The sequence below is a fragment of the Carassius auratus genome, chromosome 22, assembly GCF_003368295.1.
Source record: "Carassius auratus strain Wakin chromosome 22, ASM336829v1, whole genome shotgun sequence".
Lineage (NCBI taxonomy): Eukaryota > Metazoa > Chordata > Actinopteri > Cypriniformes > Cyprinidae > Carassius > Carassius auratus.
Window position 1 is genome coordinate 12,666,172 of NC_039264.1, and position 13,195 is coordinate 12,679,366.

At 38.5% G+C, this 13,195-nt stretch overlaps 2 protein-coding genes across 2 annotated transcripts; both read left to right on the plus strand.

Moving 5' to 3' along the window:
- Positions 1–3,313: 3,313 nt before the first annotated feature.
- Positions 3,314–4,601, plus strand: atpv0e2 (ATPase H+ transporting V0 subunit e2). Its single transcript, XM_026197796.1, has 4 exons — positions 3,314–3,527; positions 3,672–3,719; positions 3,972–4,071; positions 4,145–4,601. Exons 1-3 carry the CDS (start codon positions 3,424–3,426, stop codon positions 4,063–4,065), a joined length of 246 nt encoding a protein of 81 aa, XP_026053581.1. The 5' UTR covers positions 3,314–3,423; the 3' UTR covers positions 4,066–4,071; positions 4,145–4,601.
- Positions 4,602–5,502: 901 nt separating this feature from the next.
- Positions 5,503–10,859, plus strand: hoga1 (4-hydroxy-2-oxoglutarate aldolase 1). Its single transcript, XM_026197797.1, has 8 exons — positions 5,503–5,893; positions 6,104–6,321; positions 6,748–6,876; positions 6,957–7,084; positions 7,241–7,375; positions 7,898–7,994; positions 10,136–10,269; positions 10,582–10,859. The coding sequence occupies exons 2-8, from the start codon at positions 6,117–6,119 to the stop codon at positions 10,729–10,731; spliced, it is 978 nt and encodes a 325-aa protein (XP_026053582.1). The 5' UTR covers positions 5,503–5,893; positions 6,104–6,116; the 3' UTR covers positions 10,732–10,859.
- Positions 10,860–13,195: the final 2,336 nt, after the last annotated feature.

The window sequence follows — 13,195 nt, forward strand, 5'->3', positions numbered from 1 at the left end:
CGCATGCGTGGAACGGATCGTGCAGCGTCGTAAATCATCACAAAACAGAATTATCATTTGCGCATGTGCGTTTTCTAAAGAGTCTACTACGCATGCGTAGAACGGATCGTGCAGGTGGACAGATCGTGTACCGACAGTGTCCATCCTATGCATACTACGGAATTCGGCCGGAAGTAGTAGGCCATCCGGGTACATCTCGCCTACTGTTTTTCGAATACTGAGAATTCGGACATACTACTTGCTTCGCATACTGTTTTTCGCCTACTATATAGTATGGAAGTATGCGATTTCGGACGCGGCTTTTCACTTTCATGAGTCACCTGACAAACACAGAACGTTCTTCTTCTTCTTCTTCTTCTTGCGGGTGGCAACTAACGTTTAAGATGCATATCCGCCCCCTACTGTGCTGGAGTGTGGACCAGAAACGTATACTTCAGGAGAGGGGAAAAAAAATATATATATATATATATATAATAAAATAATAATAATTAATAACTCCCTAGGAAACCAATGATTAAATTAATACATTAATCCACAAGGACTTAAATTCTTTTCATTAAACCAGTTTCTTTCAAAAAACTACACGAAGCTTTATATATCTGGTCTCCAACTTTAAATAGGTTTTTAAGATTTAATGTGTTCACTCCATATTTCTTTAATTCATCTCTTAATTTTATCCTTTGATTTTCATATTTGACACATTGGCTAATCACATGTTCTGCTGTTTCTTCTTCCATTCCACACTCACACATACCTGATGGATGTTTTTTCAATAAATCCATTGTTTTAATCAACCCAGTATGCCCCAATCGCAACCTCGAATTAACTATATGTTCTCTTGTTAAAAGTCACCGACTCTTATGAATATAATAAAACTAAAGACTTTTTGGAGTTATGAAGGGTGCAGTACTACTCTATAGGTACTCAAGATTAACAGGATATTGAGTGAAAATGAGCATTTCACCCCCCCCTTTAAAGTACTTTTACTCATCTATGACTTACTCATCTAGGTCACTAAATGATCTAGGATCGAAATATATTGCAGATATGCTCACTGAATATAAGCCTAACAGAGTACTCAGATCATTAGGACTGAGTCAGTTAGAAATACCAAGGGTTCACACAAAACAAGGGGAGTCCGCCTTTAGTTACTATGCTGCCTGCAGTTGGAATCAGCTTCCAGAAGAGGTCAGATGTGCTAAAACACTAGTCACATTTAAATCTAGACTCAAAACCCATCTGTTTAGCTGAGCATTTACTGAATGAGCACTGTGCAATGTCCGAACTGATTGCACTATATTTTATGTATTCACTGTATTTTATGTATTTTTAACTGTTTTAAATTTATTTTAAATGTCCATTTTTAAATAATTTCCAAAGTTTTAAAATAGCTTGTTTTTATTTTCTTTTGTTTTATTTCTTCATGACTATTTTACTTTCTTTTATGCTAAGCACTTTGAATTACCATTGTGTACGAAATGTGCTGTATAAATAAACTTGCCTTGCCTTTCCCGTCCCTCAGTCTGCTAGTGCGTGATCGGATGCTGTGGAGACGTCTTCCGGAGGGCAGCAGAGAGAGCAGTCTGTGGAACGGGTGGCTGGAGACACTGATGATCCTCCGGGCTTTCCTTATACTCCGCCTGGTGTACTGTAGATGTCCTGGAGGGAGGGAAGCTCACCTCCAACAATGTGGCTGGCAGTTTGCATGACCCTTTTCAGAGATTTACGTTTACCAGCGGTGCTGTTTCCGAAATAAGCAGTGATGCAGCCCATCAGGATGCTCTCTATAGGGCATGTGTAGAATGTTCTGAGGATTCTGGGGCTCATTCCAAACTTCCTCAGCTGTCTCAGGAAGAAGAGGCGCTGGTGTGCCTTCTTCAGCACTGCATCAGTGTGTGTAGACCAGGTGAGATCCTCACTGATGTTAACGCCGAGGAACTTGAAGCTGCTTACCCGCTCCACAGGTGTCCTGTCGATGGTGATGGGTGTGTGTTCTCTTCTCTGTCTCCTGAAATCCACCACCAGCTCCTTGGTCTTGTCGATGTTGAGTGAGAGGTGGTTCTCCTGACACCATTTAGTCAGGGTGCTCACCTCCTCTCTGTAGGCCCTCTTATCATTGTCGGTGATCAGGCCTATCACCGTCGTGTCATCAGCGAATTTGACGATGATGTTGGAGCTGTGTGTGGCTGCACAGTCATGTGTGTACATGGAGTACAGGAGTGGATATGTGCGTTTGATTAATACATGTCATACATTTTATGTATAGGCAGGTTGGGTATATATATTGTAGACCTTCTTGACAAAACCAAGAGTAAATGCCATTTCTGTGACAACAATTACATTTGAATATTGAGTCAGAAAACATTTTGAAGTATAGGCTTCAAATATCAATAAACTGAGATACAAATACAAATAGATACATGTTTCTGGCAGGTCTTTGAAATGTGTCACCATGCAACCTGCAAAACAAGAATAAAAAGGTGAAAACAGTCATTTTTATTGGTTATGAGTTCAGTATATATTATAGCATAGATTATTAATCATATAATAACATCATAAGGTCTTACCTTGTTTCTGCAGATGTTGTTCAAATGCATTTTGCCTTTGTATGATCTTGTCACATTTAAAAAAAATACCATTAATAACAATACCAATAATATATAACAAAACAACTACTAAAAAAATAAATAAAACGGTTACAAAAGCAAAACATGCTCACCAAAATCACCATCTCTATTATCTATCTCTCAATCTATCTCTAGTTAGCACAACTATTGCACTTTTGTAATTTTATATAACGTTATGTTATTTTGAGGGAAATTAACGGTTTGATGAATTGTCCAGTAGATGGCTGCTGTGCTCCACACATCTGCTCTATAGACCAGATGATCACATACAGAGTGCCCAAAACACAATTACATGTTCAAGTCATAATAAAATAACGTTAAAATAAATATATAATAAAGGAAAGATAAATTAGTTAAATGAACAAAACAGGATAAATACACTTAGAAAGATATTAGCCCTAATAATGCTCTTAACATTTTTTTTTTTTTTTTTTTGAGGATCAGCTTTCTGGGAGCACAAAATGAATCAGTAAATCGGTTTAAAACATACTGCTTTAACATAATGACAGCAGAATTAATAGTGTATGTATATTATCAATATCCAAGTCAAAACACAGACTTATATAGTGGCTGCAGTTTAAAATATAATAGACGGATGATTGCGTCAATGTAACGGGAATGTGCTCGGTTTGAGTGACAACTCCATTCAACCAATAGAATAGGGACTCAGAACAGCAACGGTCCAATCAGGAGCAGGTGGGCGGAGCGAAGGATTCGTGACAGATCGCACTGTACTGAACTGGACGCTGATATCTTCTTCTGATTATATTATCTAGAATAACGCACAAGTGTCGCGATGGTGTCGCACTCGCTGACTTTACCGATGATCTGTTTCACCACCCTGTGGGGTCTGGTCGGGGTTGTGGCCCCGTTTCTGGTACCGAAAGGACCAAACCGAGGGTGAGGACTGATGCTGGATTAAAGGCCGTTCATCCATCTTTAAACGCATTCCTTGTGCACCACAACCTTCGTCGTTTAAATGTTATTGCAATGTTATTCCGTATTGCATTAGCGTTGATTTATGATTTAACTGTTTAATTACAGGGTGATCATAACCAGTTTGGTGCTGACCGCCGTTTGCTGCTATCTATTGTGAGTATAATTAAACATTTTGAGTAAATACTGCCACTTACGTTGAAAAACACTCTATTTTGTTATTAATGTTTTGGGTAACTGGTATAAAAAATAAACCATGCATGCTAATACAGGATATCATCTTTACAAATTCGCTGTTTACAATGTTTACAGTGCATTTTTGCTATTATTAGGTGCTATAAACTACTTAAATGTATGTATTATACAGTTTATGTTTAATATTCTCTACTGTATTCACATCCATCACAGCTGGTTAATAGCGATACTGGCTCAAGTAAATCCTCTGTTTGGACCCCAGCTGAAAAACGAGACCATATGGTATCTGCGCTACTTCTGGGAGTAGATGGAGGTAAACTGGTGTTCATATCAGATGAAAACTGAGTTTATTAGGATCCATTATGATTCATTCTCATGTCCTGCAGGTGTCGAAGATCCTCAATCTCATCAGGCTTTTTTCTTTTAAATGTCACTATTATAATCACTAATAACCACACAATAGTGAAGAATACAGCATACTGAAGAGAAGATTTGGAAATAGGATACAGAATAGTATTGTAAAAATGTACAAAGAAATGTTCTAGTGATATTCTTGTGATCTTTGAAGAATCATAAGAACATGAGTGTGTGCTTCTGATGAGTTGAGTATATGAGTAAATGTTTTTGTTTTGTTTTGCATCAAAGCACAGTTTGTCTGTTATAATGTTAATATTATGCCGTCCTCACTTGCATGTGACACTGTATCCATGTTAACCTGATGAAATAATTGTTATATTTATTATTGTTTTTATTTGTACATGTGATATTCTGTTGATGTTTTATGTCATCATGTGATGATTTTAAAGATGTGTCATACAAAATAAAACACGTGAATCTTCTGTATTTCTGTGCCATCTATGATGACTAGCTTTAAAACCGTCTGTATATAACCTCCTGCACTCTCACAGATACAATACTGGAGTTAGTGTGCAAAATCTGATTTATGAATTCATATCAGGCCCCAGGATTATATAAATGGGGACACATACAACCAGAAGCAAAAGTGCATGGCTAATGACATCAAGGTGGAAAGGTTTGCAAGGGCTGACTACAAAATAATTAGTTAATAATACATTGTCAGAAAGACAACAAGCAAAAAAGGCCTTGACAACTGCTGATTCCTCTGTATTTTGTGTGTAAGGTTGATTATTTGCGATCTGTTTGGAAGAACTTAAAAACATGCAGTTGATATACAACCACTATGGGTACTCTTAATATAAATATATTAGGGTTTATGAATTACTGAGACGATTAGTCAACAGAGTACAACTGTGCTGATCTATTTAAATAGAAATATAAATATTTCTCCTAGTAATTAAGTGTTCATGTTCAGTTATAAGCCTGGCATGAAGGTGAACCACACCATCACAAACTTTCATATGAAGCAAAAAAGTATTTTAAAATCATACAAGTAATAAGTAATATCTTAGATGGAATGGACTATAATCCCATAAACATTGCATAAACAGTAAAATAAAATTGACTTTAAGAGTGGGAGGAGCACAGCAGAGCTCCGATTCTATGATTGGTCGATATTTCTCTGTGGGATTATGGGTAGTGTAGTACTTCACCAGTAATCGCGCTGTTAAATAAAAAAAATTTAAAAAAAACCGCGTGGCATCTTCAACTAAACTGTGTAAAACATTCAAGAATAACCTCAAAACGTATGGTGCATCCGTCTTTAGTTAAAGCTTATATACAGTCGTTCAAAGTCAATTCCCTCATGGGGAAAATGAAAGGGATTTTTACTTCCGGGAGCACACGCTGTCAGGCGAGCTCTGTTGTTGACATATCTAAAAAATAAAAGTTATTTACAATAAACGATAGGACGTTTCAAGAAGGTTTCCAAGCAATGTCAGAACCATATTGTTAATATTTAAAGCTAAACTCGAGAGTCATGGAGTTGCATGTGGACTTTAGTCAGTGACGCTAAAAAAAAAAACACCTTTCTTATGCAGGAGAAAGTGAGCTGTTACTGTTACACAAACAGGTTTCTCTTCTTCAGATACAATTGAATAATAATAAACTCTAATAACTGCATTGTGTCGAGACACTAGTGATCAAGTTTTCTGACTGAGTAAATAAGGACAGCTTCTGCGAGACCGTTTGAACAGCTGCAGCAACAACAACAACAGGTATGCGAAACAAAGTTGTCTCAGATACATTTCAAACGCGTTATATCACAAAAATATCTTATTTATCAAGCCACTTCACTTGAGATTTTGCCTAAATCCTATGTGAAGCTTATCCACAGGTTGTCAGTATTTCTAGTTGATAAGTGTGTTGATTATTAACTGCATGGAGTTCACATTTTCCTTTAACCACATCTGTTTTCTCCTCTACAGACCGATCACGAGCATGTTTGCGACACGAAGCTTCAGTCTTCTGTGCAGGAGATCAGCTGTTTCAGCATGGAGAAACACAAGTCAGAGTGCTGCGAAGAAGAGGCTGGATATAAGTGGGATTTATCCTCCCATTGCCACTCCATTCACCCAGAGTGAAGACGTGGATTACCAACGACTGGATGACAATCTCAAGAAGTACAGCAACTTACCTTTCAGAGGTGGGCTGATTCATTCTTTGACAAACACCCAATACAATACATCACCCAGAGAGCACAAGCATGTCTGCAAGATGACTGTTTCACATACGTTGTAAATCATAAACATCTTAAAGACATTTAATAGATGTCTATTTGAAACATCCTGCTGAAGAGCAAACACAAATAGACGTCTCTGTGATGTTCATGTGCAGCAGAAACCACAAAGACATGTTATGATAAATGTAAACATGTAATATGTGCTATGCATTGTCGTATAGATTTAGTGTGATCCAGCTGTATGCTGACAGATGTCCGCCAGACGATAAACCTTGTGCCGTTAAGGTTAAAGTCCACTTCTCTCCTAGTGGACGTATTGAAAATGCCATCTCGGTAGTTTTCCTCCTGCTGAGATGTGTTAGTAGGACTGTGTGTTTATTGCGTGGGCAGGTCTGGTAGTGCAGGGCTCTAATGGGGAGTATCCATACCTGACGCCGGAGGAGAGGGTCCAGGTGGTGAAGAGAGTCAAGCAGACGCTGCCTGAAGACCAGTTACTCATGGCTGGGTCTGGCTGTGAATGTACGTCTCTCTCAGGTGTTTCTTTATATATGCCAGATGACGTTTACACACTAGATCACTTTGCTTTCTTTGTCTTTTAGCCACCAGAGCCACGATCCAGATGAGCCAGCAAATGGCAGACGCCGGTGCTGACTGTTTGTTAGTGGTAACACCGTGCTTTTACCGCGGTCGAATGGATAGCAGAGCTCTAATAAACCACTACACTAAGGTGGTGTTGAGTAATTGTATTTTTGCATTTTAATTCTCTCCACTGTGTTCAAATGGGATATATGCATACCCTAGCGCTCATTTACATTTTACTTAGTTCAATTGTGGTTCACACTTTGTCTTATTAAGATGCATCGTTGCGTTCTTCAATCCCAAGGTGGCAGATTCCAGTCCGGTGCCAGTTGTGTTGTACAGTGTGCCAGCAAACACGGGGCTCGACCTGCCTGTGGATGCAATAATTCAACTTTCCCAGCATCCAAATATCGTCGGCCTCAAAGACAGCGGTGGAGATGTAAGAGCTGCCGTAATACATATGTAATGTAGTGATTTATATATACATATACATACATGTATACACACGCACACAGGTGCTTTTCAATAAATTAGAAGGTTGAGGAAAAGTTCATTGATTTCAGGAATTCAACTCAAATTGTGAAACTCGTGAATTAGATGAATTCAATGCACACAGACTGAAGTAGTTTAAGTCTTGGGTTCTTTTAATTGTGCTTTTAATTTGAAATGCTTTTAGACATACAAGTGAGCGGAAACAAAATAGATGTATTCCTCTTTTACAGTCACTTGAAGTATCATTAATTCCTATGGACATTGTTCATTTCTGTTAAAAAGTAACCGCTGTATTCAAAGTTAAAGGCTTTGTGCTATTATAAACTGCCTACTTGCCAAAAATAAGTGTCAGAATAATGCATAAAAATTGTATTTTATTTTTTTCCTGTTTACAGTCTGTTATATTTCTGTCTCTTTTTCCCCCTCCCTTTTATCATCTTAAAACACGTCAATATTTGATAACTGACAGATCAGCAGAATAGCTCTGGTTGTGCAGAAGACCAGATCGCAGGGTTTCCAGGTTCTGGCAGGATCTGCCGGTTTCCTCATGGCTGCATACGCTGTCGGTGAGATATTATACTCATGCACACCCTGCCATACAATATTTACTTACTGTTTCAAATGACTAAACAATCAGTATTACAGCTACTTTAAAAATGTACTTCACTTTTTCTTTCTCTTTTTGGGGTTTTACAGTAGGCGACAGAGTTGTGGGAGTTTTGATGTAGGTAATGTCACAATGCAAAAATATTTAAATGGCCCTATAAATAGGCCTCATTTTGACTTGAGGTTAATTATGACCTACGCTGGAGACACCGCGGTTGATTTATTCTGTGTGTCTGTACAAACCGTTTCACATTCCTCATAAAATACTGAAGGTACATTAAGAGTAATCGTCTAAACGTGACAAGTTGAACATGTCAGACAATTTGACCATAATAAAAAACAAATCATTCTAATTGTTGGCGTTCACTTTGAAGGGCAACTGATTAAAGTACACTGACAGAAATAAGAGTAGAAAGATGGTCCCTAATACAAACATGTCAGTCCTAATACAACATCCACCTCATTTTTCTCATAGCATGAATTTTGATAACTCACTGGGAGAGAAAACTACAGTTAATCAGATGCCAGCTTGTGGGAGAGCGTCTAGGAAGCCTGTCGATTAATCAAGACAATCAAAGTCGCCTTAATATCTGTCAGGAAGACTGGGGGTGGCAGGTCGCCAGGCCATTATCAGGAGCAGAGGTGGTGTCTGGCTGGCTGTCAATCAAACTCTTGTTTATGTGGGAGGAGTCTGCGGCTTGTCAATCACATAGTGAATGAAAGAAAGCAGTACTAAATTTCTGAAGGTTTTTAAATGCTTAATTTGGACTATTGGTTGCATGCATATCATATTGGTGTGACAATAATGGAATTGTTCACATATAAATAAAAATTAGCTGAAAAGGTGCTTATCCTCAGGACATCCAAGATGTAGAGGAGTTAAGTTTCTTCATCAGATTTGGAGAAATGTAGCATTACATCACTTGCTCAGCAATGGATGTGAATGGGTGCCGTCAGAATGAGAGTCCAAACAGCTGATAAAAACATCACAATAATTCACAGCACTCCAGTCCACCAGTTAATGTCTTGTGAACCGAACAGCTGTGTGTTTGTGAGAAACTGATCCATCAAGACTTTTTCATTTTAAACTGATGCAAATTTCAAGTCCATAATCCATAATAGAGCTTTCTCCAGTGAAAAGGTAATCTGAATCAGAAATATGCACAGATCAGAATCAGAATCAGAAACAAGCACTTGTTTGAGAGTTTTAGTGCCATGTTGAACAATAAAAAATGATCTCTCAAAGATTAAAGTCATATTTTAACTTTATTCCTGTAGTTTTACCTTGTTTTTCTCAAAACATTCAGACTTTAATCTCATAATCTTTATTTTTTTTCTTTTGTAATGTGGCACTAAAACGCTGTCGTAATCATGGATTATGGATTTACATTTTTGGTAAAAAGTCTTAATGATGGATTTGTTTCTTACAAATATGCAGCTTTTGGCCTCAAACCGTTGCTTTTAGCTGAAAAACAGTGGTCTAGTCTGAATCAGGAGCGAAATCGTTAACAAGTGAAAACAGTCCAGAACAGCTCTAAACGAACATGTGGGTGGATATTGGTGTGAGAGACAACCGGAGATGGACTTTTTCACCGGAAGAAGCCTTATCATGGATTATAGACAGTTTAACCCTTTGATGCACATCATGGGTCTAAAGTGGCCTGACTGTGTTTATATTTTCTATATCTTCGCAAGAAATTAAATTTCATCATTTAGAATTTTAGGAAATGCTCAATTAACTTGTTTTTGATCATCAGAAATTCTTATTTTATTCTTTCTTTCTTTCTTTTTAAATAAAAATTATTTTTTGTGTCACTACCCCTCTAATACACAACACGGGTCCAAAATGACCCGTATGTGTTCCCTATGATATTTAGGATATGGATGAGTGTTTCTTTGCTGAATCTCTAAAATAAATCTTTATATATTATTTATTTTATTATTATGGACCGTTTAAAGTTCAAAACGTCTTAAAGGTGGGTTTGTTTCTGACAAACATGCAGCGTTTCACTTGGATGACTTCAGGGTTAGGATGTTTTCAGCCATTTTTTCGGTGAACTTCTCCTTTAAGCCCCAGGTTTTTTCTCTGTGTTTGTTATAGGGGCCGTGGGAGGTGTGTGCGCCCTCGCAAATGTCCTGGGTCAGCAAGTGTGTGATCTAGCGCAGCTGTGTGTTTCAGGACGCTGGGACGAGGCCAGAGAGCTCCAGTATCGCCTCATCGAACCCAACACAGCAGTGAGCATCACATCACCATGGAAACAGCACACAGTTATACCACAGATACATTAACTGCTATATAGGCATGATAAACATTGGAAGCAACCCTTCCCCCAAGAGCTGCTGAACACGAGCTGGGCTTCAAAGGCCATGAGAAAGATTTACAATATGGTGTAAATAAGCTTTGGAAAAAAGATAAACATAACTGGCTGATCCTAAAAGGTTTGATCAGAGTCTAAACGATGCCTTTGACCTTGTGTAAAAGCGAATCTATGATTGATTTTGACTATATTCATTTAATTGCATTTCCCCTCCCCCACTTTTTTATAGGTAACGCGTCAGTATGGCGTTCCCGCTCTGAAGCAAGCGATGGAGTGGTTTGGATATCACGGCGGTGTGTGCCGGTCCCCGCTGCAGCCTCTATCAAAGGCAGATTTAGAGCAGCTTCAAGTCAAATTCTCCTCCAATGGCTGGCTGTAGAAGCAGGAAGACCAACGGAATCCAAGTGTTACAGTACTGTGTTCTAAAACAGAATGTTGAATGTTCTTTCTGTGTTGTCTTTAATTCAAGCAGCAATATTTGAATAAAAGCAAATGATACGTGTTCAATTGTGATCACAGTTATTAGTTGTATCCTTTTCCAACCCGCTTTTGCTCTGTAGTGTTACGGGACACTATTAATATATATATTTTTTCAATTAAAACGATACTTAAATAAAATTACAATTTCATTTAAAAAATATATTACATTCTTGTTAGTGAAGGAAGACAGTATTTTAATATTTCATCACTTTTTTTTTAAGTTCAATAATGCATGAGGGTTCATTTTCATGTGCGTCCACTAGTGGGAGCTTTACACCACCAAGAAGTGTTTGAATAGTTAGCTGAGGTGCAAACCTGTGATCTCTTTTAAAACTGATAAAAAGCATTGGTATATGAGTCATGCATCTCCAAAGAGCAGACTGTTGCAGAATGAGAAAACGAGAGAAAAAAAAACAACACTGCTACATTTTCTGACTCTTGCTGGGAGCAAAATGACAAGAAACTGTAGACAGAGAGCAGTCATTATCTTCTCTCTTTACCTCAATCTCGGTCTGTTTAGAGTGATGGCGCTCGGACATTTCAGCGTTTTCTCTCTGAAGTTCTCGTCTGACTGTCCTTGTTGCCAAACCTTCGCTGAACTATTTTCTTCTTCTCACATCTCCACAAGCACTTCTACAGCACGGGTGCTCACCCGAGGCAATGCGCTGACCCCGGCTGCTAGTTACTGTGTGAGACAACCCCTTACCCTCTCAGTCATTAATGCAGTGGTTCAGAAGAGATGTTTTAAAGGTATTCATATCATTCTTCCATCCCCTTGACCCTTGTTTATCTCCTGTGCTTTCAGCCCAAACCTTTGGTGCTCCTCTACTGCGTGGAGTTGCTTGATGCCCACATGATGAACTAGTGCCCTGGGCAAACTCTCTTTTCTTCTGACATCCACTAACATTTAGACACCAATTAAACTCTACAATGTATTCATTCTCTATTGCAACAGAGTTGCCAGGTTTTCAGAACAAAATCTGCCCAATTGCTTCTTAAAACTAGTCCAATCATGTTCCAGGTGTAAATATCGCATTAGTGGGGACACTTTTCACACAGAGTTGAAAAACAAGCCACGCCAACAGTGAAAAGGTAGACCAATTCACGAGAAAAACACTTGAGCAGCGTGCCGTCATGCGCAAGTAAACACGGAGGACATGAAGCGATTATGTATTTATTTATAGTGCGATCTGCTGCAAAAGCCAAACGAAACTGCACAGGCGATATGAAAAATAAAGACAAGGATGTGACAAAAGAATGTTTTGAAACTTATGATACGAGCCCTTATGTTTTGCTCATACAGTATATAATGAGTTCTGACACCTCACACTTCCTCCGACTAGGTTTTTCTACTGACTTGTACAATCTTGTGTGAAGTGTATCCTACGAGCGCAGGAATGTGGAAGAAGTTGCATGAATTCTGACTTGACCATTCACACTTTCAGGCGCATGGCAAAACTGACCTGTATGGGATTTAGTAACAGATTTGGACGTGGCACAAATTAGAATCGAAAGGATCAGATTCCATGTGGTTTGTGCTGTTCACACTGTCATGACAAAAATAGATCCAAGTCACATATGAGCAGGAAAAAATGGATTCGGTCCACATTTGCTTGCAGTGTGAACAAACCCATGATTTTCACACCAGACCTTCATCTTGGTGCAAACAGGTCTAAATCGTCAGACTCAAATCTGTGTCATATTTTGATTAACATCTAGATACAATAGTAATATATTATGATTGGAACATTTTTACAATTCAGTAGTGCCCTTTTTTGATATTACAGGGAGTTATAGGAAGTCGCATATATAGTAACAAGCCACCAGGGTGGTCCATGAAAACTAAATCTGTCCTCAAGTTGGATTCACATCGCTATCATTTAAGCACGCCATACAACAACAGGAGGATGGAGGATGTAGAAGTGCCTGGACTTCAGCGTTGCTCCATCTGTCACTATTTTCCATGTTTGTGGATTTGGTTCATGGAGTATGTAAACTGCGTTTACGAGGCTTTTTGAAATCAGTGGGAACCAAGAGTTTAAACATGTCATACATTCAGCCACTCATTCACTTATTTCACTGTTAGTTCCTGTTATACTGGGTTAGACCCTCCTGAAGGACCCAATTTAGTCCCACCAAAAAGTGTTCCTATACCTAAAATAATTCTTGAGGTGTGCACATGCCAAAAAGCGCACACTTCCACCAATAGCTGGAAGCTGTGGAAATGTTCCTCTGGTGCGAACTCCTGCTCTTGTTATTAATTTCAGTACACAGTATTTCTGACCAATGCCTTTTCAATAGCATTTCACAAATTGCAACTTACTTTCAGACTACTAATGGTTTTCACAACAAACTAATTGTAA

Bases quoted from the DNA above. Each gene is read 5' to 3' on its own strand.
- atpv0e2 (XM_026197796.1), top strand. From the start codon at position 3,424: ATGGTGTCGCACTCGCTGACTTTACCGATGATCTGTTTCACCACCCTG. The intron at 3,528-3,671 runs GTGAGGACTGAT...GTTTAATTACAG, and splicing joins CCGAAAGGACCAAACCGAGG to GGTGATCATAACCAGTTTGG. The intron at 3,720-3,971 runs GTGAGTATAATT...CATCCATCACAG, and splicing joins GCCGTTTGCTGCTATCTATT to CTGGTTAATAGCGATACTGG.
- hoga1 (XM_026197797.1), top strand. From the start codon at position 6,117: ATGTTTGCGACACGAAGCTTCAGTCTTCTGTGCAGGAGATCAGCTGTT. The intron at 6,322-6,747 runs GTGGGCTGATTC...TTGCGTGGGCAG, and splicing joins CAGCAACTTACCTTTCAGAG to GTCTGGTAGTGCAGGGCTCT. The intron at 6,877-6,956 runs GTACGTCTCTCT...TTTGTCTTTTAG, and splicing joins GGCTGGGTCTGGCTGTGAAT to CCACCAGAGCCACGATCCAG.